The sequence below is a fragment of the Notamacropus eugenii genome, chromosome 5 (assembly GCF_028372415.1).
Source record: "Notamacropus eugenii isolate mMacEug1 chromosome 5, mMacEug1.pri_v2, whole genome shotgun sequence".
NCBI classification, from domain to species: domain Eukaryota; kingdom Metazoa; phylum Chordata; class Mammalia; order Diprotodontia; family Macropodidae; genus Notamacropus; species Notamacropus eugenii.
In genome coordinates, this window is record NC_092876.1 from 342142385 (window position 1) to 342170020 (window position 27636).

The window sequence follows — 27636 nt, forward strand, 5'->3', positions numbered from 1 at the left end:
TGGTCTGAAATTCTCTGCCTAACTTAAATCAAAGAACTTCTTGTAACCTGAAGTCCTGCTTTTCACTTGTATCAAAGACTTACAGTATTTTCCTAGAATACAAAAAAAATCTAATTCAGGAAGGAATTTGGATTCCTTTAAACTAAACTTATTAGGAAGAGAGTTTGTCTTTTCTTATGGTGAATAAGAGGAGGAATTTCATTTGATTAAACTTCCCTCAGACACTTGACACTCACTAGCTGTGTGACCTTGGGAAAGTCACTTAACCCTAATTGCCTCATCCTGGGTCATCATCCTGATGAACATATGGTCACTGGATTCAGATGGCTCTGGAGGAGAAGTTAGGCTGGTGACCTCCACAATCCTTCCTCACTCACAACAAAGTCAAGTGCAAGTCATGTCATTATTTCTCTGATGGCATGGTCTTCTTCGGCAATGAAGGACAAACACACACAATCCAGTTGAGAGAGGTTATCTACATGTTCATCTCTGACTAAACTGAAAGTTCAGTATTATCTGGAATTACGCAGAATTTAAGCAGGAGGTGGGAAGATGGCACAGTGGATGAGGTGCTGGGTCTGGAGTACAGAAAGTCTCAGTTCAAATGTAGCTTCTGATCCTAACTGTGTGATCCTGGGGAAGTCACTTTACCCCAATGCCTCAAAAAAATTATTTTATATTGTATATTCAAGGCATCACCAAACACAAACAATACCGCACAGAAAGAAAAACTAAAAAGAATATTGATTATGAAACCTAATAAACATTCCTTAACCTCTGTTTGCCTCAGTTTCCTCCACTGTAAAATAGGGGTAATAATAGTTGTGCCTACCTCCCAGAGATGTTATGAGGAATGAGATAGTATTTGTAGCTTAGTGCCTGGCACAAAGTAAGTGTTGAATAAATGCTAGCTGCTATTATTATTATCTGAACCACTTTCCAAATGTTAAGAATTTTCTATTCTGGGAACTCTGACCTATTGTGATTTTAGTAATACATTTTATCTCATAACTCACTAACCTAGCAGAGGAAGTACTCTACAGGAACCTCAGGGCCATCTGGCCCTCAGGCTAAAATGAGCTCAATTGGAATAGCTTGGAAGTTGGTGCTCAGTGCCCAAGGCTGTACAGGTGGAAGCCAAAGGGAAAATTATTCAATTCAGCTGGTCTAGCAAGAGGAAGAAGGAACTACCCCATTATCTGTTGGGAGAGGAAATGAAAGAATGAATACTCAACTAACTTCACTGCACAAGAAACCCTGTGGGTTGAAGTTTTGATCAAGGTAAATAAGAGAGGTATCAGTTTGTTCACCTTTGACCTGATTGAAAGTGGAATTAAGAGGGAGTGATTGATTTTACCATGAAATTTCTTTTGTATTAATATTATTATTGTTCCCTTTAACTAAACAAAAAGACCCAAATATTAGCTGCATGCCTATTTTTGATTTTATCATGAGATTTTGCCTTTTATTTCATGATGCCTGTAAAATGGAGGAATAAATTGTTTGGGATGAAGAGAATTTCAATTAACAGGGTGAACTCTGCCCATCTATACTCTTTGAAAACAGAAGTATTTTAAAATTAATCATCATCTGACAGCGTTTTTTTTTTTTTAATCTTAAAGCACAGATTTTTTTCTTCCATGCCCTGTAAGTTCTTGTCCTATATGAGTGGAAATGTTTAACAGAGGGAGGTTTAGTGGATATGACACATTCTTGCAGTCAGGAGACTTTAGCTCATATTCCAATGAGGGTTTTACCTAGTTCTGTAACCATGGCAAAGCACTTTATGTAGCTGAGCCTCAGTTTTTTTATCTACAAAAATGAAGATTAATACTTTGAACCACCTATAGAATTGTGAGAAAAGCACTTCAGGAATTGGAATGTGCTTCCCAAATCTGACTTCCTATTGGGGACATTTAGCTCATGTGTTTTCTTCATGTAAGAAGTACAGAGGGAATTAATAAGGAAGAAGTGAAATTCCCATTACCCCACTTTCTCTAGAGCCAACCCAACATCCTTCTTTTCTCAAAACATATGGCAGTCTTTCTGTTGTAGGCTGACACTAGGCAGAGGGAAGCCCACCATAAAAAGTCATTTATTCACTCCTTGTCTTAGCAAAGAGATTAAAAATGGAGTAGGGAAGAGAGAGACAACTTCAGAGTTAGGGCAACAGGGTCCAGATCCCACTACTAGAGATGTGACCTTAGGCAAGTCACTAAATCAGAGATTGCTAAGGAAATCCCCTGAAACTTATAAATTGCATAACAGGTGTCATCGTGCATTGGGAGGAAATGTCTTCTGGTGAAGTTCCCTATGCCAGTGATAGCACAGGTTCAGATCTTTCCCCCACCCAAAATAACAGCATAAGCCCAGGAGAAAAGAATCAAAGAGTGGAAAACACAAATCAGTTATCTGAAGTGTTGTGGATTCATAAAGACAGTACTTCAAGACATCCAGAGAAGTCTTTCCATATTCCAAGGGGAAAGCTTAGCTTTCCTGATAGTTCCACATAAAGTTCTCTTTCATTAATCATCCTACTTCCTCCTCAGTTTACATAGCCTAACTCTAAGCTCAGTCCCTGAAGTGACGTCATTGTCCAGTGGGTCAAATGCAAGACTTCATCTTCTGATACATGCTGCTAGAGTGACCATGGGCAAGTTATTCAGTCTCTCTTGGTGTCAGATGTCTCATCTGTTAAATGAGCATAATAATACTTCTAAGCATGCCTTAGTGGATATAGGACTAGCCTTAGAGCCAGAGCTGGATTCAGATCCTATTTTAGAATGCATACTAACTATTTGAATATGAGCAAATTAAACTCTATGAACTTGTTTCCTCATTTGTAGAACACATATACTACCTATCTAAAAAAGTTGCTGTGAGGCTCAGATAATGTACAGAAAGTGCTCTGCAAACTGCAAAACATTATATAAACTTCAGTGTTGTAACAATCAAGTGGATGCCAATTGATTAGGAAGGGGAAAGCAGAATTAAATTGGCAGTAGATATTATTACCTTGGCAATCAGAAAACTCAATCAGAGCTGAATTGTCCTTCGGGAAACACTGGACTTTGGATATTGGTCCACCTCCATTATTGGGGTTCTCAAAGAAAAGAGTGATGTAACTTTCATTGATATTGGGGGGCAGGTTTTCCACCAGGATGGTTCTTGTCTCTTCCAGTGGTTCTACAAAAATCTTTTTCTCTTGGACTATTCGGTTTTGAGAACAACGGTCAACAAATGTCTTTGTATCTGTGAAGAAAAACACAGAGATCGTTAGTATATTATTAAACCTTTTGTCAAGGAAGAAAACTAATTTAAAATGTGCTTTATGTAGAGTGACTGAAGTGAAGATTCCTTGGTGAGAATTCACACTCCTAAAAGAACCCTTAGGATATAATCCCAGTTTTAGAAGGGGAACACTTCTATGCTGGTGTTGTACTTGGAAGCTCCTGGATAAGCAGAGTAGAACTCTTCTGAAAGAGATCATCCATTGACCCTGCACCAGTTACTATCCACTTCAACCATTACTAACAGTTACTATTCAATTCAACAAATATGTTTTTAAAATACTCATTATGCTGCAGTACTGTGCTGGGTGCTGGAGGCACAGGATGATCAATAAGGCAAGGATACTGATTTCAAGGCATTTACAATTTAACTGGAGGAAAATATACTACTACATGAACGTAAATAGACAGATATACTCCATAAGTAACTATACAATAGCAAAGTGGGGCAAGAGCTATGAGAAGCAATAAGAGGAAGAGAAGGTTTTCAGCTGCGTGAGTCAGGCACAGCTTAGTGGTCACAATAGCCCCTGAGCTGGGTCTTAAGGAAAGGGAGAAAGTTAAAAAAACAGAGCTGGAAAGAAAGTATCCATGCCAAGATGAGGATGACCAGAGCTGAGATACTGAGTTAGAAGTGGGTGGGATGAAGAAAGGGATAGAGAACGGTCTGCTCTGACTAGATAATGTAGTATACAAAATGAATTGATAAGCTAAAAATGTAACGATAAGCAGAAAAAATGGGGTTCAAACTGGGGCACAAAGATGACAATTTTGTTCTGTTGTTGTCATTCAATTATTTCAGTCATGTTTGCGTCTTCTTAATACCATTTGGTTTTCTTTTGGTAGGGGGGTAGGGTGAATGAAGATAATGGAGTGATTTGACATTTCCTCCTCCAGCTTATTTTTATAACAGATGAGAAAAGTGAGGCAAACAAGGTCAAGTGACTTGTCTAGGGTCACACAGTTAATAAGAGTCTGAAGTCAGAGTTGAACCAGGGAAGGTAAGTCTTCCTGATTACAAGCCTGGCACTGTATCTGCTGAGCTACCTAGCTGCCCCTAGGTATCCATACCAGAGCACTCCAATTTAGAGAAATCACTAATTTACATTTGATTTTTCTGCCTTCAACTAGTTTCACAATAGCTGGGATCCTCAGATTCTGGTCTCAGGGGTCACTTCCTGTATAAAGCTTTTTGTGCTTCTAAAAGTTCTTTCTTTACCATCCTTGCACTTTGCACAGAACTAGCTGTTTGAACCTTGGTCAGTTAAGTCTCTTTGAAAACCTCACTCTCCTCATCTGTAAAATGGGAATAAAAATAGCTGCAGAATTTTCCTTAGAGTGTGAAGTTCAAAAAACCTAATGGAAATAAAAGTGCTTTTCCAATCTTCAGATGTTCTATAAATGTCAGCTACTATACTTCCACACGTACACATAGAGCTCATAATGACAAAGTCCTGTTTCCTATTAAAACACACCAGAACTTTGGAATCAAAACAATGTACCTTACTACCATGTTGATAAATGCAATAACCTTTCTTTGGATAGTAGATTAGAGTGGAAACAGACCTTAAAGGTCATCAAGTCCAACCTCCACATTTTACAGATGAAAAAGTTAAGTCTCAAAGACATTAAGTGGTGTCCCCAGGGTCCTAAATCTAGGTTCTGAGATAGGGTATGAACTCAGGTCTTTGTGTGTCTAAATCCAACATTCTATCCCCTATTACCTAAGCTATCTATCCTCCTACCTATCTACATCTTCAAAGATTTCACTTATTGAGAGGCAGAAAAAGTATTAGAAATGACTAGTAAAGGTATTCAAAGATGGCCCATTTCTTTGCTAATCAGAATTTCAAGGCATGACATAAAGACTGTTTGGGGGTGCATATTTTCTCATTTTTACTCAGGCTTACCAATGTGTTTCAGAAAGGTTAGCACAGCAGTTTCTGCTTCTGGTATGATTTCTACTTCAAAATCTCCTTCACTTTCTGACAAACCACTAATGTTCTCCACCAGCAAAACTAGGAGACACTCATTTTCTGGAACTTGGAGATTTTTAAGTGCAACCAAAGAAGGAACATTTTCAGAACCTTTGCACAGGTCCTCTGTCTCATCCATTCTTCTGCCCAGGGGGAGCTTTGTGTCCTGGTCTTCTGATACATCTAGTTTTAAGGACACAAAAACATCCCTAATTAGGATTGCAAACGTTATTACCAGAATGCGAAGTTATAATGCATGCTGCTCTTCTTATCACTTTCTAATATTTTGAGTAAATCAGTTGAAAACAAATGTTCTCTATAACCAAAAAGAACAAGGAGCTTCTCCAGAAAATCCAACAATCCCTCAGAGAAATGTTTACTTAAGGTTAAATTTTCAATTTCCAGTCCATGGAGTTTTCCCTTATGCCCACTAGTGAAGAAAATGCAGTAAAAAACCAGAGTAACAGCTGGACTTCATCCATGGGCCATAGTTAAAAAGAAAAAACAGCAACAACCAGATCTTCTCAGGGAAAGAAGGAGAAACATAGTTCGGAGGAAGGACAGTTTAATGTGGTGTAATGAACTAGCAAATTGTATTGAAACTAACACATTCAGATTTATTTGCTGGTTCTTGCCATTCTTGCCTTGCAACCATAAGTCATTCATGTAGAAGACAACTCAAAATCATGTAAGGAATTCTGACATTTAGGGAAGAAAAACAATTTACATGTTGTATGTACATCAAACTAATTCAGGAGTAACTGTTACCTTGTTCTTGGGGTCTTGATTTGATCTTGGACTCCTAAAGACCAAATAAACAAAAAAAAATAACAAGTATTAGGGAGAATACCTTTCCACTTAGAAGACATGGCTGGGATCAGCCTAGAATACATGCAAGAAATAAATATACTCAATTCTGTAGCTGTCTAAGTTCAACAAATTCATAATGCAAGTAAGACATAAATCCTTCTGTACCTATTCATTGGTCAGCTTATACCTTAAAGAACTGTTTTCACTTGTAGGGGCCATATTTGAAGAGAGAACATGACAAACTGGGGATAATTTTTTGGAAAGTTTTTAGAAGGGAAAAGAACGGAACAGAGTTTAGTAGCCCAAGAGAAGAAAACAGGAGTAGAGACTAGACTATGGAGAAGCACAAGAGAGGTGTGGGCAGAACATGGTCCCTCACACTCTAGGTGAGGTTTCCTGCCAAGATGACTTATTGAAATAGTTAGACTACTTAGTTCCCACATTAAAGTACTTCTGCTAAACCCTGAAGTTCTCAAGAGATTGAATAATGATTTTTTATAATGATCTAATAAAAACCATATTAAATGACTTCTTGCTCACCAGAGTTGCATGTTACCTCACCCAATATCCAAAGGCAACAAGAAAAGTGACTTCCACCAATGCCTCTGTGAGCAGTGATGGGCCTGACACATGCAGAGCTGACAAAGTTTTGAGGCCAGAGGTAACAACAGTAAGGTGTTCCCCAAGAAAGCTGTGCAATGTCCTGATCTGGGGTGCCAGAAATGGCCCTCAATATTCATTGCTCTGAAACTCAAAGATCCACGGAGGGGAGAGCGTCAGCCTTCAGAAAGTAGAGGTCAGTATAAAAACTCAGGTGACCTAGAGGAAGACTCAGCAGAATAGGCCACATCACCCAAAAGCCCAACAATGGGGTGGAGCTGGCATTAAGCTCTAATTCAGGAATTAGAGATGGCAAGATGAGTAGATCAAATATAAAATATAACCTCTATCAAAATTATTGCAAACATAAATATTTCCTCCCAAAAGAAGGAGATAGTAGCTTTAAAACAACCACTAGTGGAGACTCAGATGAAACAATGAATTTTCCACAAGGACTACCTACATAATTCCCTAACAGAAGTGGAGGAGGAGACAATTTAAAAAATGTTTTTAAAGCTCTGAAAGAAAGAATAGGAAGAGGAAATAGGAAGTCTTCTCTAAATAACAGATGGTGGCACAGTGGATAGAGGGCTGGACCTGGAATTAAGAAGACCTAAGTTCAGATGTGACCTCAGATACTTTCTACCTGGCTGAGTCACATTACCTCTGTTTGCCTCAATTCCCTTACATGTAAAATGGGAGTAATGATAGCCCCTGCCTCCCAGGCTTGTGAGGATTGAATGAGATAATTATTGTAAAGTGTTTTAGCATAATGCGTCCATATAGTAAGTGCTAAATAAATGTTAGCTATTGTTATTATGAAACCCAGAATAGATGAAACAATAGGTAATATTGACAAGGGGCAGCTAGATTAGAAGAAAATCAAAATACTGAAAGCAGAAAAGTTGTGATACCCCCGGCCCCCAAGAAAATGGCACTAGAAAACAGGTCAGGGTGGAATAATTTAGAATCTTTGGACTCCCAAAGTGATAATAAAAATAAAAGGTTTGGATGTCATTTTAAAGAAAATTCATTTCCATGAAAACTGCCCAAATCTGTAGAACCAGAAGTCTAAATAAAGATAGAAAAAAATCCATCATTTTTGCCTTGTAGAAAACTGAAAAGGAAAAAACTCAGCTATACTAAAGTCAAATATTCAAAGAGCTTAAGTGACTTGCCAGCTAGCAAGTGTCAGGCTGGATCTGAACTCAGGTCTCATTGACTATGCTGTACTTCTATCTTTTCTCAGTCATGTTGACTGTCATGGAAATTTGTTTTGCTTGTTTATGAATTATTTTTACAAGGGGCTTGTTTTCCTTTTGTAATGAGGAAGAGAAGGGACAGAAAAATAAATGCTTGTAAACTGAAAAATAGAAACAGTATTTTAAAAATTGAATTCAGCTGAGTTCAACTGAATGTCCCATAGGTAGTTCTCCATACATCTTTTGGGTTTGAAACTTGTAATATTTGTTGCTTTTTCCTTCCTGTAAATATATTTATCCCACTTGCAGCTTCTTCAGTTCAACAACCATGTATTAGGCACCTATTTTGTGTAGGTACTTGACATATAAAGAAGAAAATGTTCCTACCATCAAACTGATAAAAGGATAAAAGAGGAATAAGTAAATACAAAACAGATACTAAATAATACAAAATGATTTTAGGAAGTAAGGACAACTAACGTCTGGAAGGAGGAGGGTGAGAATCAGGAAAAGTCTTGTCAATGAGGTGGGACCTGAACTATGACTTGAAGGAAGAGATGGTTCTAGGAGGCTGAGAAGGACCAAGGAATGTGCTGTCTTACTTTTCTATTCCTTCTACAATCTTATTCTAGCTTCTTAAGCCTTATAAGCACTTGCTATTTTCAACATGACCAAGAATTCACACTTCTCTCTTTCATATCTTTCTAATGCTTCCAGGTAGTGAATCCCTGCTGAAATGCATGAAAAAGTACCCCACTTTGTTTTTGATCATATATAAGATATATTTACACTTCTTGAGATTTCTTCTTCCTTTCCTTGATTGGCTTCCTTTGCTGTAGGCAGTCTGACAGTGAGCTTCAATTTTTCTTCTCCTGGCAAGTCTAACTCATGATTTTCTCTCTTCAGGACTCGTTGCTTGGCTGAAAAAGATGTGTGAAATCAAGATTATAATGTGGTGAGCTTTAAAAAGGAAAAAATGTTGTACTGGTTTTAAACCCTATTTTTATTTTTTATTTTTGCTTTATACCTATCAGCTGTGTTTACAAATGTCATTCCCCTTCCTTTCTGCAGTGAAGTATACCTTGGTACAATGAATAAAAAATAAAGAGAAGAGAAAAGCAGTTTGACAAAATCAACAAATTGTGTCTTGTGAATTCTGCAATATTTTATACCCATTGACCTTTATAAAGGAACGAAGTGAATTTTCTCAACACTAAATTTGGTCATTATTACAAAGGAAATAACATACTAAAATATTCATGCTTTTTAACTCAGGGATTCCAGAGTTAGGTACATACTCCAATAGTAATAATGATTATAGCTAACATATGTGTAGCACTTACTATATGCGAGGCACTGTGCTAAGCACCTTATAATGATTATCCCATTTGATCCTCATAACAAGCCTAGGATTTAGGTGATATTATCATCCCCATTTTACAAATCAGAAAGCAGGCAAACAGAAATTAAGTGACTGCCAAGGTCACACAGTTAATAACACGTAAGTCCAAGTTTAAACTCAGGTCTTCCTGACTCCAGCAAAGCATGTCAAGCATGTCACTGATAAAAAAGTAAGTCTCCATACACATCAAAGTGTTGAGATTATTACTTCTGTGGAGGTATAGAACTGAAAATAAAATAGATGCTTGTTGGGAATGAGTAAACAAATTGTGATATAGGAATTAATGAACTATTGCTACGCTATAAGAAATGACAAATGTTAAGAATACAGAGAAGCATGGGATGACTGTGAACTGAGGGAAAGTGAAGGAAGCAGAACCAAGAAAGAATAGATAGACAATGACTACTACAGTATAAAGTGGAAAGCACAACCACCATAAAACAAGTTGAAAAATGAATATAGCAAACAGAAGGAATCAGACAAGCAGAAGAGATTTGAAAGTTATGGGGTGAATTTATTATATTCTTAGAAGAAAGACTAGCTCTTCATATGAGTTTCAAAGTTTCATGTTGGCCCCAAAGACGAGATACGAGAAGACAACCCTGATCCACTCCTTTACAAAGGAATTCAAGTTAAAATAACATCAAAGTTCTACTGTGTACCCTTAAGGTTGGCAAGGTTGACAAAAGAGAAAATGACAAGTGTTGGAGGTGATGTGAGAAAAGAGGCATACTGACAATACTGGTAACATTGTGAATTGGTTCAGTTACTCTGGAAAGCAATATGAAATTATATCTCCAAAATCAGTAAACTCTGCATACACCTTAGACCCAGCAGCATAACTAAACCTATACTTAAAAAAAGAAGAAGAAAACGGTCTTTATATACAAAAAATATTTACAGCAGCTCTTTTTTGTAACAAAGAATTGGATCACTTCTAGAAAGGGAAGGGGAAAAAGATAGCTTTTATTTAGCACCTACTATGTGCCAGCACTGTGGTAGGTATTATTGCTGTTATTGTTTTTACAAGTATCATCTCATTTGATCCTCCCAATATCTCTGCCAAGCAAGGGCTATTATAATCCTCATTTTACTACTGAGGAAAATGGAGACTGACAGAGGTTGAATGAATTGCCCAGGGTCACATGGTTACTGAATATTAGAGGCAAGATTTGAACTTAAGTTTCCTTAAGGAAGACCTCAGCTCTCTCCTTTGCACTACCAGATGGCTCAGCTGGAGACTTGGTAGTTTGAAGATATCCAGGTCACTTCAATGAAGCCTAAAAGGATATCAGTGAATAGACATAAATGGGAGTCAGAAAGCAGAACTGCTTTTCCACAGTTTTAAGAACACAGAGGGTCTTGGGAAGGACATGGAAGGAGAGAAGGAAGAATAAAAAATAACGGGATAGAACATAACCAATAAATAATAAGACTTAATTTTAAAAGCATGTTATGAGATATCTCAGTTGATCTTAACAAGCTTGTAAGGGAGATGCTATTATTGTCCTTGTTTTACAGATATGGAAACTGAGGCAGACAGAAGCTAAGTAATGTGCTCTTAGTCACACTGTTAGTGTCTGTAGTAGAATTTGAACACAGGTAAAAGTTCAGTGCTCTATGCACAGTGTCACCACCTAGCAGCTATTAGTAAAAAGGAATACATGAAATTTGCTTGGAAAGGTAAGTTAATGTCAGGCCTTGAATGCCAACCTAAGTCACTTATATTTCATCCTATAAAGAGGGGAACCCAATTTCTGATCCCCTTATCTCAGTCTTGCCTCTAAGTGCCTGGATTTGAGCTAAGCATCAAAGGACAGGTGGAATGGGGAAAGGGAAAGAGATGTGATATTATATAATATTCTCTACCTCCCCACTCACCTTCCATCTGTATCTATGAATTCTTATTCATTTAAATTCTTTCTCCTTCAAGATCCAGTTGTGTTCTCACCTTTCAAGAAAGCCTCTCAGGAAGAACTTCCAGGACCCAAGATGGCAGAGTGATCAGTAATTGCTTTCTCCCTCCACTTGTTGACTTTAAAGAGCCCAGAGAATATTTTGTCAGGAAAAATCCTGGAACAGTGGGATCAGACAAAAGGGTAAACAGTCTCTCAGACTGTGAGGCTAGGAAAATAGCTAAGGAAGGTCCCTTTTGCTGTGGCTGAAGGGGACCAATGCATGACCAGAGCTGTCCCAGTCAGCCCCACCTCAGCAAACTAGGAAAAGATTCTGAGCCCCAGGGGGGTGAAGCCCACAATCACCAACACCAGGACCCCAGGCATGCCTCAGCACCCCAGGGGAAGCAAGAAGACACTAGCACAAAGGGGTTCACCAACTGCTGAGCTTGTGTATGCTCTACCTCAGCAGAAGAGACCTCCTGTGACCAGACTACCCCTCCATCACACTTAACTCAGTTGGCTCCAGAAAAACTCCTGTGAAACCCAGAAAGATTTCACCTGGTCTCTGCTTTCCAGTTCCAGTCAGCCAAGCACCAGGTAAGTTGCAGCATTTTAGCTTCTAGCTGAAAGAATCAGAGGTCACAACACACAAAACCTCAAGTTCTAGACACAAGAACTGTGGGACAGAGCCCCCTGTGTCTCAGAAGCAGATATAGGCTTTAAAAGTCGAGAAAAAGGTGATGATCATGAGTAACAAGTAAATAAGAAAAGAAAAGGAAAGACCATCGAATCTTTTTATGGGGACAAGGAGCAAAACAAGAATATCAAAGAAGGCAGCATTAAGACTGTACTCACATCTGAAACTTCAAAAGGGAATATGAACTGGTCTGAAGACCAAAAAGCATTTTTGGAAGAGCTCAGGAAGGATTTTAAAAGCCAGATTAGAGAAATAGAAGAAAAACTAACCAGTGATTTTAAAAATATGAAAAAAAAATGACAGAAGAATTTAAAAAGAAAATTGGTCAAATGGAAAAGGAAGTAGAAAACCTAACTGGGGAAAATAGCTTCTTAAAAGGCAAAATTGGGCAGATGGAAAAGGAGATGAAAAAGGTAACTGAAGAAAATAATTTGATAAAAATTGGAATTGGGCAAGTAGAAGTTAAAGACTCTGTGAGACATCAAGAATCAATCAAACAGAATCTAAAGAATGAAAAGATAGAAGAAAATGTAAAATATCCAATTGGAAAAACAAGTGACCTGGAAAATACATCCAGGTGAGAAAATCTAAGGATTATTGGTCTACCAGAAAGACATGATGAAAAAAGAGCCTGGGCAATATCTTTCAAGAGATCATCAAGGCAAACTGCTTAGGAGTCCTAGATCCAGAAGGAAAAATAGTCATCAAAAAAAATCACCATTCACCTCCTGAAAGGGATCCCAAACAAAAAACACAAAGGACTATCATTTCCAAATTCTGGAACTATCAAGGGAAGGAGAAAATACTGCAGGCAGCCAGAAAGAAACAATTCAAATATCAAGGAGCTACAAACAGGATCACATAGGACCTTGTAGGTTCTATATTAAAAGATCAAAGGAATTGGAATATGATATTCCATAAGGCAAAGGAGCTGGGACTACAACTAAGGAACAATTACCCAGCAAAACTGAGAATAATATTTCAGGCAAGGAGATCGACATTCAAGAAAAAAGGGACTTTCAGATCTTCTTGATGAAAAGGCCAGAGCTCAATACAAAATCTGATCTTCAAACTCTGATTTCAAGAGAGGCATAAAAAGGTAAATAGGGGAAAAAAGTTGTTCTTCATTACGGGTAAACTGTTTACACCCATATAAGAGAAGATGATACTTGCTAATCTTGGGAACTATATATTTATTATGATATATAAAAGGGACATACATAGAAAGAGGGAGTGGGTATAAAGTAAATGATGCCATGAAGAAAATGTGACTTAAGGGTACTAAGAAATTGTAACAGGAGATGTGAAAAGGAGGAGACAGAAAAAGGTAAATTGCACTACATTAAGAGGCACAAAATTATCTTACAGTAGAGGGAAAGAGGGGAGGGAGATGAGCATTGTCTGAGAGTTACTCTCATCTGAGTAGGTTCAAGGAGGGTACAACAAACTCAGTTAAGTATAGAAATATAACTAGCTCTATAGGCAGTAGAAGGTGAAGGGGGAAAGGAAAGGGAGGGGAGGCTAAAAGGGAGGTAAGAAGTAGTAAGGGAAAGGGAAGTAAAAGGGAGGGGGAGTGAAAGAACAGAGGGAAAACAGAGGGAGGTGGTGGTCAAAAACTAAAACTCTATTGTGGAGGGGAAGTGAGAAAGAAGAACTAAAAGCATAAATGGGAGGAAAGGGAATGGAGGGAAAGACACAGATGGCAATCATAACTGTGAATGTGAATGGCATAAACCCTCCCATAAAAAGGAGACAGATAGTAGAATGGATTAATAATCATAATCCACCAATATGTTGTTTGCAAGAAACACTTTTGAAACAGGGTCATACACACAGAGTAAAGGTGAAAGATTGGGGCAGAATATATTTTGCTTCAGCCAATGTAAAACAAGAAGGGTAGCAATCCTAAACTCAGACAATCGAAAAGCAGAAATAGAACTAATCAAAAGAGATAAGGAAGGAAAATATCCTGCTAAAAGGCACCATATATAATGAAGCAATTTCATTACTAAACATATATGCTCCAAGTGGTATAGCATTCAGATTCTTCAAGGAGAGGTTAATGGAGTTACAGGAAGAAATAGAAAGCAAAATTATACTAGTGGGGGACCCTCTGTAAACTTGATAAATCAAGCCTCAGAATAAACAAGAAAGAAGTTAAGAAGGTCAATAAAACTCTGGATAAGGTAAATATGATAGATCACTGGAGAAAACTGAATGGGGATAGAAAGTGGTACATGGCACATATACAAAAATTGACCATATACTAGGCCATAAAACCTCACAATCCAGTGCAGAACAGCAGAGATAGTCAAAGCATCCTTCTTAGATCAAAATGCAATAAAATTATATGTGATAAAAGGTCATGAAAACATAAACCAAATATTAATTGGAAACTAAGTAATCTAATTCTAAAGAAGGAGTGGGTTAAACAACAAATCATAGAAACAATCAGTAACTGAATTCAAGTGAATGACAATAATGAAACAACCTACCAAAACTTATGGGATACTGCAAAAGCAGTTCTTAGGGGAAGTTTTCTATCTTTAAATGCCTACATGAATAAAATAGAGAAAGTTGAGATCAATGAATTGGACAGGCAGCTGAAAAAGCTAGAAGAACAAATTGAAAATCCCGAAATAAATACCAAATTAGGAATACTGTAAACCAAAGGAGAGGCTAGTAAAATTGAAATTAGGAAAACTATTGAACTAATAAATAAAGCTAAGAGTTGGTTTTATAAAAAAAAACCAAACAATAAAATTGATAAACCTTTGGTCAATTTGATAAAAAAAAAGCAAGAAGAAAATCAAACTACCAATATCAAAAATAAAAAGGACAAACTAACATGTAATGAGGAGGAAATAAAAAAAAATAATTAGAAACTACTTTTCCCAACTGTATGTCCATAAATTTGACAATGTAAATGAGATGAATGATTACTTCAAGAAATATAAATTCCCCATATTAATAGAAAAGGAAGTTGAGTACTTAAAAAATTCCATCTCAGAAAAAATCAGATAAACAGGCCATCACTGTACTCCCTAGGAAAAAATCTCCAGGACCAGAAGGATTTACAAGTGAATTCTATCAAACCTTTAAAGAACAGTTAATTCCAATACTATATAAACTATTTGGGGAAATTGGGGAAAAAGGAGTCCTCCCAAATTCCTTTTATGATACAAATATGGTTCTGATACTTAAACCAGGACAGAGAAAGAAAATTATAGACCAATTTCTCTAATGAATACAGATGCCAAAATTTAAAATAAGGTATTAGCAAAAAGAAAACAGCAACTTATAGTGAGAAGAGTATATTATGATCTGGTAGGATTTATACCAGGAATGTGGAAATATTAGGAAAAGTATTAGTATTATTGATCATATCAACAACAAAACTTAACTAATGGAAACCACATGATTATTTAAGAAAATACATCACCCATACCTACTGAAAACACTGGAGAACATAGGAATAAATGGAACTCTCTATAAAATAATAAGCAGTATCTATCTAAAACCATCAGCAAGCATTTTATGCAATGGGGACAAGCTAGATGCATTTTCAATAAGATCAGAGGTAAAACATGGATGTTTATTATCACCACTGCTATTCAATATGGTAATTATGCTAGTTACAGCAATAAGAGAAGAAAAAGAAATTGGAGGAATATTAGAATAGAAGAAGCAGATGATACGATGATATACTTAGAGAATCCCAAGGAATCAAGTAAAAAGCTACTTGAAATAACAAACAACTATACCAAAGTTGTAGGTTACAAAATAAACCCACATAAATCATCTGCATTTCTATATGTTACTAACAAAGTCCAACTTCAAGAGATGGAAAGAGAAATCCCATTTAAAGCTACAGTATACAATGAAAAAATCTGGGAGTCTACCTGCCAAACAAACTCAGGGACTGTATGAACACAATTACAGAACAAAACATTGGTTGTTCGCAGGTAGGCTGAGGTAATATAATAAAAATGACAATTCCACCTAAATTAATTTACTTATTCAGTCCCATACCAATCAAACTAGCAGAGAATTATTTTGCAGGGTTAGAAAAAATATCAAAACTCATCTGGAAGAACCAAAGGTCCAGAATATCAAGGGAAATGAAAAGAAATGCTAGGGAAGGTGGCCTACCCCTACCAGACCTCAAATTGTATTATAAAGCAGAAATCATCAAAACCACTTAATACTGGCTAAGAAACAGAGGGGTAGACCAGTGGAATAGGTTAGGTACTCAAGACACAGTAGTTAATGAATATAACAATCTACTCTTTGATAAACCCAAGGACTTCTTGGGATAAGAACTTGGGATAAGAACTCACTGTTTGACAAAAATTGCTGGGAAAGCTGAATAACAGTGTGGTGGAAACAGGGCATAGATCATTGATTAACACCATACACAAGATCATGTGTACATGATCTAGTATAAAGATTGATTCCATAAATTAGGGAAACCAGGAATAGAATATTTGTCAGGTTTATGGAGAATGGAGAAATTTTTGACCAAACAAGAGACAGAGAACATTGTGAAGTGCAAAATGAATCATTTTGATTACATTAAATTGAAAACTTTTTGCACAAACAAACCCAATGCAACCAAGATTAGAAGGGATGCAGGAAACTGGGAATTTTGCAACTAATGTCTGTGATTTAGGTGTAATTTCTAAAATATATCCAAAGCTGAGTTAAATGTACAAGAATGCAAGTCATTCCCCAATTGATAAATGCTCAAAGGATATAAACAGGCAGTTTTCAGAGGAAGAGATTAAAGATATCTATAGTCATATGAAAAATGCTCTAAATCACAAATGATTAGAGACATGCAAATCAAAACACCTCTGAGGTACCACATCACACCTATCAGATGGGCTAACATGACAAAACAGGAAGATGATAAATATTGGAGAAGATGTAGGAGAGTTGTTCTAGTTCATTGCTTGCTGGTGGAGCTGTGAGCTTATCCAGCCATTCCGGAGAGCAATTTGGAAATATGCCCAAAAGGCTACAAAAATGTGCCTACTCTTTTACCTAGTAATAACACTGCTAAGACTCTCCGAAAGAGATCATAGAAATGGGAAAGGGTCCCACATGTACCAGCATATTTATACCAGCTCTCCTTGTGGTGGCCAAAAACTGGAAATCAAGTGGATGTCCATCAACTGGGGAATGGCTGAAGAAGTTGTGGTATATGAGTGTAATGGAATACTATTGTGCTATAAAAAATGATGAAGAGGAAGACTTTAGAGAGGCCTGGAAAGAGTTATATGAACTGATGCTAAGTGAAAGGAGCAGACCTTGGAGAACTTTGTATACAGCAATAACCACAGTGTGTGAGGAATTTTTCTGGTAGCCTTAGTATTTCATTGCAATGCAAGCACTTCAAAACTTCCAGTGGACTCTTGAGGCAAAATGCCTTCCATATCCAGAGAAAGAACTATGGAATTGGATTGCAGAATGAAGCAGACTATTTTCTTTTGTATTATGTTTTGTTTTGTTTTGTTTTGTTTTATGGTGTCTCTCATTTAAATTCTTCTATACAACGTGACTAAGGTGAAAATGTATTTAATAGGAGACTATGTGTAGAAGATTGCTGCAGGGAGGGATGAGGGAGGGGCGACGGAAGAAGGAGGAGGGAGTGAGGGGGAAAAAAATCTAAGATATATGGAAGTGATTGTAGAAAAATGAAAACAAATAAAATAATTATAAAAAAAAGAAAGCCTCTCCATCAAACGCTTCCCATGAGCTGAGAGTAAAATCCCTCACTTACACTGTCATTTAACTTGGACTCTAGACCATTCTATCTTTTTTAGTCCTGACCTAAGATTTCACTGGTGAAGAATATTCCCCCTCAAAGGCACTCTCTACTGGTTAATTAAATGGGAAGATATTTTCCATTCACTAATAGGCCTATATGACCTGCCTGGCTCACACTGAAGCCTGAGCCACATGAGTCAAGTCACATGGAACAAGAAAGTGTGGAGTAGGAAGGATGGAATAGTAAGAGGCAGAGCTAGAGTAGAGCAAAGAGGAAGTTAGTCAGAGAGCAATCAGAGCTGGGAAAGGCAGCTGGCTAACATGAATGAGAAAGCTTGTTATTTTGTTTAAGAGAATTGGTTTGTAGGAAGCCTAACAGAGGGAAAGCTTGGAGCTCGTGTTGCCCTCTGCATTGTTATTGTGTATAGATATTGTTGTTACTATGATGGATTCGGCTTACTTGCATCTGAATAAATGCTTTGTCTCTGTCTTCCATGTGGAAGGTCTATTGTATTATGAGATTCAGAATTGGGCAGGCATATTGATGGCCACAGCAGGGGCTGTGAATATCGCACTGCTGCTACACACTCCCACTTCAAAAGCAATCAGCACTTGCTTAGAGTGGCTGAGAATAGTGCTCAGAGGCACTGAGAGATTGAGGGACAGAATCACTGCCAGGATGAGTCAGTGACTGTCAGAGGCAGGACTTGAACCCAGATACTCTCTAGCCATATGTTGCCCCAAACTCCCTTGGCTTTGTTTTTATTTTAGTTTTTGCTTTGTATTATAATTTTTTCAACAGGTGAGTGAATTCATGATAAGGAGCAGTAGATAATGTTATTATTGCTGGATTCTTCTAATGCTTTATTTCCCAGACTGTCAATCTAGCCTTAATGAGTTTCTGTGATTTTGACACATTCTCCTCCTAGATTAAAACAAAAGGAGTGTTTCCCCCTTCAGTCCCTCCCTCAGTCAGGAGTAAATCTAGCAAGTGTAGAAATCCCCCTCCAATGTCCAATGGTCACCTAAGTGTTGATACTGTGCCTGGGCCATGCCTGCAATTGCCCAACCCAAAGACAAAATTTCTCTAAGTGGTAGGGTTAACTTTAAGGTCATTAAGGACATTAAGTTCATTGATTTAGAGTTATAAGTTGTCATAGTAACCTAAATACTGAACAAACCAGAAAGAACTGATTTAAACAAAAAAGAAAAGGGCTTAGGCTGCCACCTGGTCCATCCTCTTCATCTTACAGATAAGCTTGAGCTTCAGAGTTTAAGTAAAGTGCTGAGTATCACAGTGGCTGTAAGGGGAAAAGTAGTGAATCTAAGCCAGGGCCCCTGCCTGAGATTGGGTTCAAATCATGGCTCTGTCACTTAATTTACTTGGAAAAATCCCCTCTAACACTATGATTATGTCTTCTGTTTCTCTCTACTCTGTGGCTACTGTGACTTTGTACTGACTGTCACCTATGAATGGAATGTTCTTCCACCTCACCTCCACATCCTAGCTCCCTTCTAGACTCAGCTCAGACACCACATCCTGCAGCAGATTTTTCCTGCTCCTTTTCCACCCTGTTCTTCCCTTTCTTTTGTCCTTTTCATTTGAGATCGACTCCAACCTACTCTGAATATATCTTGTAAGAACATAGTTGTTCGTATGTTTTCTCCCCTAGAAGATGATGAATTTTGGAGGGCAAAGACCATATTTATTTGTTTATCCTGAACTTATCACAATGTCTAGAATGCAGCAAGTATTTAACAGCACTTGTTGACTGCCCTGACTTTCTTCTGACCTCAGTTTCTCTATCTGTAAAATGGGAGAAGTTAGACAAGATGATCTCCAAGGGGTCCTCTTCACTTGTGGCATCTGATAAGCTTATCCATCTCTTTATCCACCCCTCACCTCATTTCAGCATGGACTCCAGTCCCTTCCCAGTACTACCGTTCCTCATTTTGAAAGAGGAGAAAGAACTCAGAGGGTCTCATCTGCAGTGTGAGCACACAGCTTCTTTCTTATCTCTGGGGGTGGTGGGGGAGAGGGGGAATCCTGGAAGTAGCACTGCAAATTCTTTAGCAACTTCTTGGGGGAAGGGGTTGGCATCTCAGGGACCATCCAGCACCAGAGGGAAAGAATCTGATGCCTCCACCCTCCTCTTCAGCCCTGTACTTAATTGCCAGGCTTTTCAACTTTCTCTTTCATTTTCCTAGAAAAGTCCCTCCCTAGTTCAGTTTTTGCACTGTGACTGTAAACAACTTCCCTGTGACTGACTGCACTAGCCAGTCACAGGCAGGAAGCATCCAGCTTCCCCTTCATCAGCAGCCACAGCTTGGCCTTTCATACCCTTTTGGACTCCAACTGTCAGAAATTAGACTTTACAGCACTTCTCTCTTGTGCAAAACAGCAAAATGGAATTGCCCTTCCACACCATGTGTGAACTGAATTCAGTTTCCTGTTCCACTAAAGACAAGGATAAAAAATGCATGAGGGGGAAAAAAGGCAATTCAGCAAAATCAACTAACACATCAATCAAGTCATGGATTCCCCCCCTCATCATACCACCCAATATGATCATGTCTCTTCCTTCCTTTAAAAACCCTCCTACTTCAGTCAAATGCTAGAAAATTCCAGCACAGTGCTTGGCATGTAGGAGGCACTTAATCAAGGTTTTTTGACTGACAGAAAGCTTACATTTGATGTGTCCACTTCCTTTCCTCTCACTTCCTTCTAAACCATCTGAGATCTAGCATCCACTCTCATCATCCACTTGAAAGTGCTCTATACAGTTACCAATGATCTCTTAATTGCCAAATCTAAGGGCCTTTGCTAAATTCTCATCATTTTGGAGCTACAGCCTTTGACAATGGTGGTCACTCTCTTTTCCTGAGTACTCTCTACACTTGACTTTTATAGCATAGCTTTCTTCTGCTTCCCCTCTTACCTGTCCAGGTCAAACCTGGTTGTCCCCCAAGGTTCTGTCCTGGGCTCTCCTCTTTTGCTTCAGTACTATTTCACTTGCAGATCTCATCAGTACCCATGGACTTAATAATCACCCCCGAGTATATGATCTTCAGATTTATTTATCCATTCCTAACCTCTCTCTGGACTCCCCAGCCTCTTATCAACAATTACCTACCAGACATTTCAAATTGGATCCCTGTGTGCATCTCAAACTCAGCATTTTCAAAATAAAACTCATTTTCACACCAAAACCCTTTCTCTTTTTAAATTTCCTTACTATCATCAAGTACATCACCAGTCCTTCAGTCTCACAACCTAGGTATCATCCTCAGTTCCTTACTTGCAAGCCACCCCCTCCCCAAAACATCCCATCAATGGCCAAGTCTTGTCATTCTACTTTCATAGCATTTCCCATGTCCCCTCATTCCATCTCTCTACTCACACAGCAACTGTCACCCTGGTGCAGTTCCTCAAGACCTCACACTTGGACTATTGTAAGAACCTGCTGGTTGCTCTACCTACCTCCTGTCTCTTCCTCAGTCCACTTCCACCTGCCAAAATGATCTTCCTAAGCTCAGATGAACATGCAACTCTCCCCTATTATAAACTCCAAGGGCTCCTCTCACCTCCAAGACAAGTATAAAATTCTGTTTTTTTTCTGGTCCCTTCTCATCTTTCTCCTTTTCTCAGACTTTACTCCCCTCCTTTTACTAGTTCAGCTTTACTAGCCTTTTTGTTCCTTAAGCACAACTCTCCATCTCCTGAATCAGTGCCTTTCCTGGCAGCTTCCCAAGTCTGAAGCATTCTTCCTTCCCACCTCTGCCTCCTAGTTTCTCTGGTTTCCTTCCAGACTCAGCTCAAATATTACCTTCTGCTGGAGTCTTGTCTGCCTCTTCTACCCCTCCAAGTCAATCACTCTATGATATAGTTAAGTTCCAAGGCTGAGATTTAAATCTGCTTTTTTACATAAAAAGGGAGTGTTGGTGGCAAAATTTGTTCCCCCATTACATTTATATTGTATGTGCTTTAATTTAGGAGTAAAGCTTCATGGTCAATTATTTTAAGATATATGATACTCAGGTATTACCTAAGCCAAACAAGTTATATGCAAATATGATTACAGAACTTGGAATTTCTATGCCTTCCTCTCTTCCAGCTTTCAGGACAGGAACCATTTCTTCCCCACCTATATAGGACCAAGCCACAGGAGCAGGAACCTATATTTTATATTTCTATCAATCTTTCAAACTTTATGCTTTGGACAGATCTCTGAAAACATTCATAAAATCATAGGCTCTTACAATTTTTAGGAATTTCAGGGAACTTTCCAGAGACTGACTCATCCAAATCCCTTAATTTTCTGATGAGAAGACTGAGGCCCAGAAAGGAGAAACAGGAAGAGGAGGGTGACAGGGACAGAGAGACAAAACCTAGAAGAAGAAAAGGAAATGAGATACTCAAGGAAAAGAAGAAGGAAACTGGAAAACTGGAAAGGATAAGAAGATAGAGTTCCCCCCTCCTAGTATCCTGCTTTTTCAGTATCCTGACTTACCAAATGGATAATTTTGCTTTCTTTACAAGAAAGCTTACTATTGATTAGAGAAATGCAAATCAAAACAACTCTCAGGCACCATATCACAGCCATCAGATTGGCTAACATGACAAAATAGGAAAATTATAAATGCTGGAGAAGATTCCTGGGATATTTCCTGGGGAAATTGGAACACTAATGCATTGCTGGTGAAGTTGTGAACTCATCCAACCATTCTGGAGAGCGATTTGGAACTATGCCCAAAGGGTTATAAAAATGTGCATACCTTTTGAACCAGCAATACTATTTGTAGGGTTGTATCCCAAAGAGATCATAAAAATGGGAAAAGAATCCCACATGTACAAAAATACTTATAGTAGCTCTTTTTGTGGTGGCCAAGAACTGGAAATCAAGGGAATGTCCATCAATTGGGGAATCATTGAGCAATTTGTGGCATATGAATGTAATGGAATACTATTGTGCCATAAGAAATGATGAACAAATGGACTTCAGAAAAACCTCGAAAGACTTATATGAATTGATGCTGAACGAAATGAGCAGAACCAGGAGAATATTATACACAGTAACAGCCACAATGTGTGAGGACTGTTTATAATTGATTTAGCCCTTCACAGCAATGCAAACACTTAAAACATTCCCAACAGACTCTTGAGGCAAATTACCATCCACATCCAGAGAAAGAACTATGGAATCAGAATGCAGAATTAAGTAGAATATTTTCTCTTGTGTTATGTTTTGTTTGGGTCTGTTTTTTCTCATGGTTTCTCCCATTCATTTTAATTTCTCTATGCAACATAACTAAGGTAAAAATGTGCTTAATAAGAATGTATGTGTAGAACCCATATAAGATTGCAACTGTCTTGGAGAGGCAAGGGGAGAAAATCTAAGACTTATGGAAGTGATGGTAGAAAACTGAAGCTTCCCAGAAACTGATCCACAAATAATGACCTATATGAGGCACAAGTGGGAGTAAACTAATCCTGAAAAAATCCAAGTTCTAGCCCATTCAGTTAAGGTTTGGGGAACACAATGGATAATGAGAACCCAGATGCTCCAGACATAATCTTGGTTCCTTTTTCCCTGTCTTCTTACCCTGCCTCCTTCCCGAAACAGCTCAGGTCTCCCTCAATTGGCAGTTCTCTTTTCCCACTGAGGTGTTTCAGACAGCTTGTTCCAAGAGTTTGTTGGTAGAAGGGTGGTATTGTTGGGAGATTTCTGGCTTTCCAACAACATGGAGGTGAAACCACATAACTGATAAATGTATATTGACCTGGTACAAAGAGGATGGATCCCTCATCCTCCTTTGGTGGTAATCCTGAGTTCCTGAATGAAGGTGAGACACAGCCCAATTCCAACCCCAGGAAAATGAAGAGTCCTCTAAAGGGGCAGAAATTGAACCAACCTGTAGGGGATACAAGGTGGTGCTGCCGCCAACGTCAGGAAGAACTGATTCCCCAATGTGGCTTCAGATACTTATTAGTAATGTGACTATGGACAAGCCACTTAGCCTCTGCCTCAGTTTCCTCAACTGTAATTTGGGCATAATAATAGTACCTACCTCCCAGAGCTGTTTCGAGGATTAAATGAGATATTTGTAAAGAACTTAGCCTGTCAAATGTGCCTGGCACATGGTAGACTTTATATAAGTGCAAGCTATTATTATTCTTAACCCAAGCCCTGTTTCGCAGTGCCCCTTCTCCTCGCCCAGTCTGTCCTCCACTTTGGTGCCCTCTCCCAGTTCACCCCGTCTTCCCGCCGCAGCCTTTCTTCCCACTCCAGTCTCTGTCCAGAGGCTCCCCCAGCCCCTTTCTGCTCACCTTCTCTTTCCAAAAATTCTACACAGAAAGTGCCTTCGGTGGGGCCGGCTTCGATCGTGCACTCGCCTCCCCCGGACTTCTTCGGGCTCTGGAAATACTTTTGCAGTTTCCTCTCTATTCCAGAACAGAGCTTGGGCACCAGGACCAGGACCCGGTACGGCGGGTCGGAGGCTGTGCCTTCAGCGGCCATCAAGGCAGGTGTAAGCTGGGAGCCGGGGCTGCGACGTTTGTTCGCTGTTCTCTGGAGGAAGTAACTGGGGAGCAGAGAGGGCAGAAGCGGGGGTGCAGTCAGCACTCTCTCCTTGCTCTTTAGACCAACTTCTCTCTCCACCACCCCGCCCCGCCCCGCCCCAGATGACTTGCAAAGTTTCAGTTTCATTTCCCCAAAGCTCCTTTCTTATTCCCCACCTTCACAATCGATTTCTCTGGTTCATACAGAGGATAAGCAAAGGCTGTGCTGGGGTCCTGGGGCGGGAGGAAAGAAAGATCATCCTGGACCTGGCAAGCAGCACCTTCTCTAGGCTCCCCGCCCCAGCCCTTCCCGGACAAACACATCTCTCGGACCAGGACCCCCTTATCACTGCCATTTAGGCTGATGAGAGAGCGCTTGGAAAATGGGGTCAGCTCTGCTTTCAGGGTCTTATTTTGGGGAAGAGAATTCACATATAAAGCTGTCAAAATACCAGAAAACTCAAAGCCATCAAAAGCACCTACTCGTGTCTCCTCCTTTTCAAAAAAAAGGCAGCCCGTGTTTATTGGTAGACTCTCATTTAGAATTCAGGCAGCTTTACAGGGCCACCCAGGTGCCCCTTTCAGGACCAGAGCTTTAGTCTCTCAGATCACAGATTTAGACGTAGAAGGGACGTTAGAGATTAGCTAGTTCAATGCCCTCTTTTTCAAAAGGAGGAAAATGAGACTTAGAAAAGTTATTATTCACAGAAAGCCCCACTGGGAAGGGAATAAACATTTCTGTAGCGCTTAGGGTGTGTCAGGCACTGTGCTAAGTGCTTGACAAGTGTCTCTTTTGATCCTGAAAACCCTTTTGAGGAGGTGCTTGTTATTCTCCCATTTTTCAGTTGAAGAAACTGAAGGGAATAGGTTAAGTGTCTGGTTTAGGGTGACACACTGGCTTAGCTCCTGTCTGAGTTTGGATGGGAGTTCAGGTGTTCCTGACACCAGACCCAGTGCTCTCTCCACTGCCTAGCTGTGTCTAGGACTAAGGAGTTGAGCCAGTATTTTCAAAGTCAGATTTTTGCATTTCATTCAGCACTGTCCCCCTCATCTCCATCTGTTCTTGTCACTCACTCCCTATCCAGGGCCTTTGAGCAAGTTTCCTAGGTTTGATATCGATAAGGTCCAGGGCCAAATAAGGGTCTATTTGTGTTTAGTCCTTTTCCTTGGAGATCTATCTGAGGAGAGGAATATATCCATGGAATCTCAGTTGTATACATATATGTGCACACACATACATATATGTATAATGTATGTGTCTGTGTGTATATGTATATGTGTGTGTGTATATACATATATACACACATATGTATGGAGTACGTCAAAAAGAAGCCCAGAACAAATTGTTCCTTCTCTTCCAAAAATGTCATTTCCTCCCAGAAAGTGAACTATGTCTTGCTCTTGAGGGGCAGCAGAGAGGCTGAGTTCAAATCTGGTCTCAGATACTTCCTAGCTGTGTGACCCTGGGCAAATCACTTAACCCTATTTGCCTGAGTTTTCTCCTCTGTTAAATGAGCTGGAAAAGGAAATGGCAAACCACTGCAGTATCTTTGCCAAGAAAACCCCACATGGAGTTTTGATGAGTTGGACAGACTTAACAACCATGAATTTTCTCTTGAATTAAGTTGTGTTGTACCACTTGTCTTCTGGGTATAGGAATGAACATTGCATACCATAAGCACTTTCACATAAAACTCTATGTATTCCATTGTATAAAAATTTTTTGGGGGGTGGAGAATAAAAACCATATACCAGTCAATATATGGTAATAACTTAAAAAATACTTCGAAGGTTTTTATTTTCCTTCCATCTGGTCTTATGATTTAATTAGTGTAGGAAAACTAATTTCCATATGTAATAAGTGGATGTAATTTAGATAGGTCCCTGGAGCTTGGAGATTCTTTGGCCTTCTCATATGCCTACTAAGAGATTCAGGGAAGATTTTAATCCAGGGTTTCTTTACTCTAAGCTGGCTCTTGATCCTTCATGCCAGTCTACCTTTCAACAGTATGCTTACAAAGTGCAATTTTAAAATACATCATTTTGTTTAATACTTAACGACCTCTATTAGGTAGTTAGTACAAGCATTATCATCCTGATTGTATGGATAAGGAAAAAAACTCAGAGAAGTACAGTGATGAAGTAATTTGTTTAGGGTGACCCAATTAACGGCATATACAGAATGAATAATTTATCTTAAACTTTTTATTCACAATTCTTTTTTTACAATCACAATTTCTAATATTTTCTTCAAATTCAGTTGGTGAGAGATAAAGGCATCTTAAATAAATAAAAAATGTCTTGGGGGAAAGTTTTCCAAAATTTTCAGTTTTAAATTTGAGGTTTCACATTATGAAGTCATATCAAAGGTATTAACCTTACACTAATATGTACTCCTCGCAAGAAGACATATACATCCCCTAACAAAAAAGAAAAAATAACCCAACAATATATTAACAGCCAGTAGGATACACACATACACATCTTTATCGGGTGTGTCCTGCTTTGTGTATATGCAAATATAAATTTATGGAACAAATGAGTCCTGTTTTGGACATATTGAATTTGAGATGCCTTTTGGACCTTTAGGTCAGGATGTACAAAAGAAAGTTGGTGCTGTGGAATTATAGTCCCAGAGAGAGACTAAGGCATATGTGTCAAATTTGAGAAACGTGCACAGGGATGGTAATTGGATCCAACGGAGCTAAGGACACTGGATACTGCCCAGTGAAATAACATAGAGAAGAGAGTAGAGAATTCAAAATAGAACTTTGAGGGACACATATCTACTGGGCATGACAAGAATGAAGATCCAGTCAGGGAGACTGAGGAGGGGAGTTAGGAGAAGAATTAAAAGATGGCAGTGTGATAAAAAATTCCAGAGACTAGAAAATAGGAAGAAAAAAAAAAGTGATCTATAGTGTCAAACATTGCACAAGTCCAGAGGGTTGAGAGGACTTTAAAAACATCATTAGATTTGTTAAGGAAGAGCTCATTGGTAATTTTTGAGAAAGCAATTTCAGTTAAATGATGAAAAAAGGAGCCATATTTTCATTACAAGAGAGGAGCAAGAAAAGAAGGGGGATCTATCTAGTATCTACAGCCTTCTCAAGGAACTGAGCAGAAAAGGGAAGGAGAGAGATGGTACAAAAGGGTGTTTTGAGGATGAGGTGGAGGGAATATTAGCATGTTTGTAGACAAAAGGGAAAGAATTAATAGATGGGGAAAATGGAAGATTACAGAGAGTAGAGATCATGGTTGTGTCATCACCTAGAGAAGATGAGAGTGGATGGGATCATGGGTGCATGAATATGGTTTGACCACAACCAGGAGAAGGACCATCTCATCAGAAATTGAAGTAAAGGAAAAGGTAGTAAGGAAGAATAATGTCACAAGGTGTCAGATGTGGGAAAAGAGAGAAGTTTCAGCT

General features: G+C 38.8%; 1 protein-coding gene across 1 annotated transcript in view; it reads right to left on the bottom strand.

Moving 5' to 3' along the window:
• LOC140506522 (protein mono-ADP-ribosyltransferase PARP14-like) overlaps positions 1 to 24296 on the bottom strand; it is an 81061-nt gene extending 56765 nt beyond the window's left edge. Inside the window, exons 1-5 of the mRNA XM_072613794.1 lie at positions 23976 to 24296; positions 8668 to 8798; positions 6035 to 6068; positions 5201 to 5449; positions 3016 to 3252 (exon numbers count right to left, since the gene is read on the bottom strand). Coding sequence (XP_072469895.1) covers positions 3016 to 3252; positions 5201 to 5449; positions 6035 to 6068; positions 8668 to 8798; positions 23976 to 24165 — 841 coding nt within the window. The 5' untranslated portion in view covers positions 24166 to 24296. The remainder of the gene's footprint in view (positions 1 to 3015; positions 3253 to 5200; positions 5450 to 6034; positions 6069 to 8667; positions 8799 to 23975) is intronic.
• Between the last annotated feature and the right edge of the window lie 3340 nt (positions 24297 to 27636).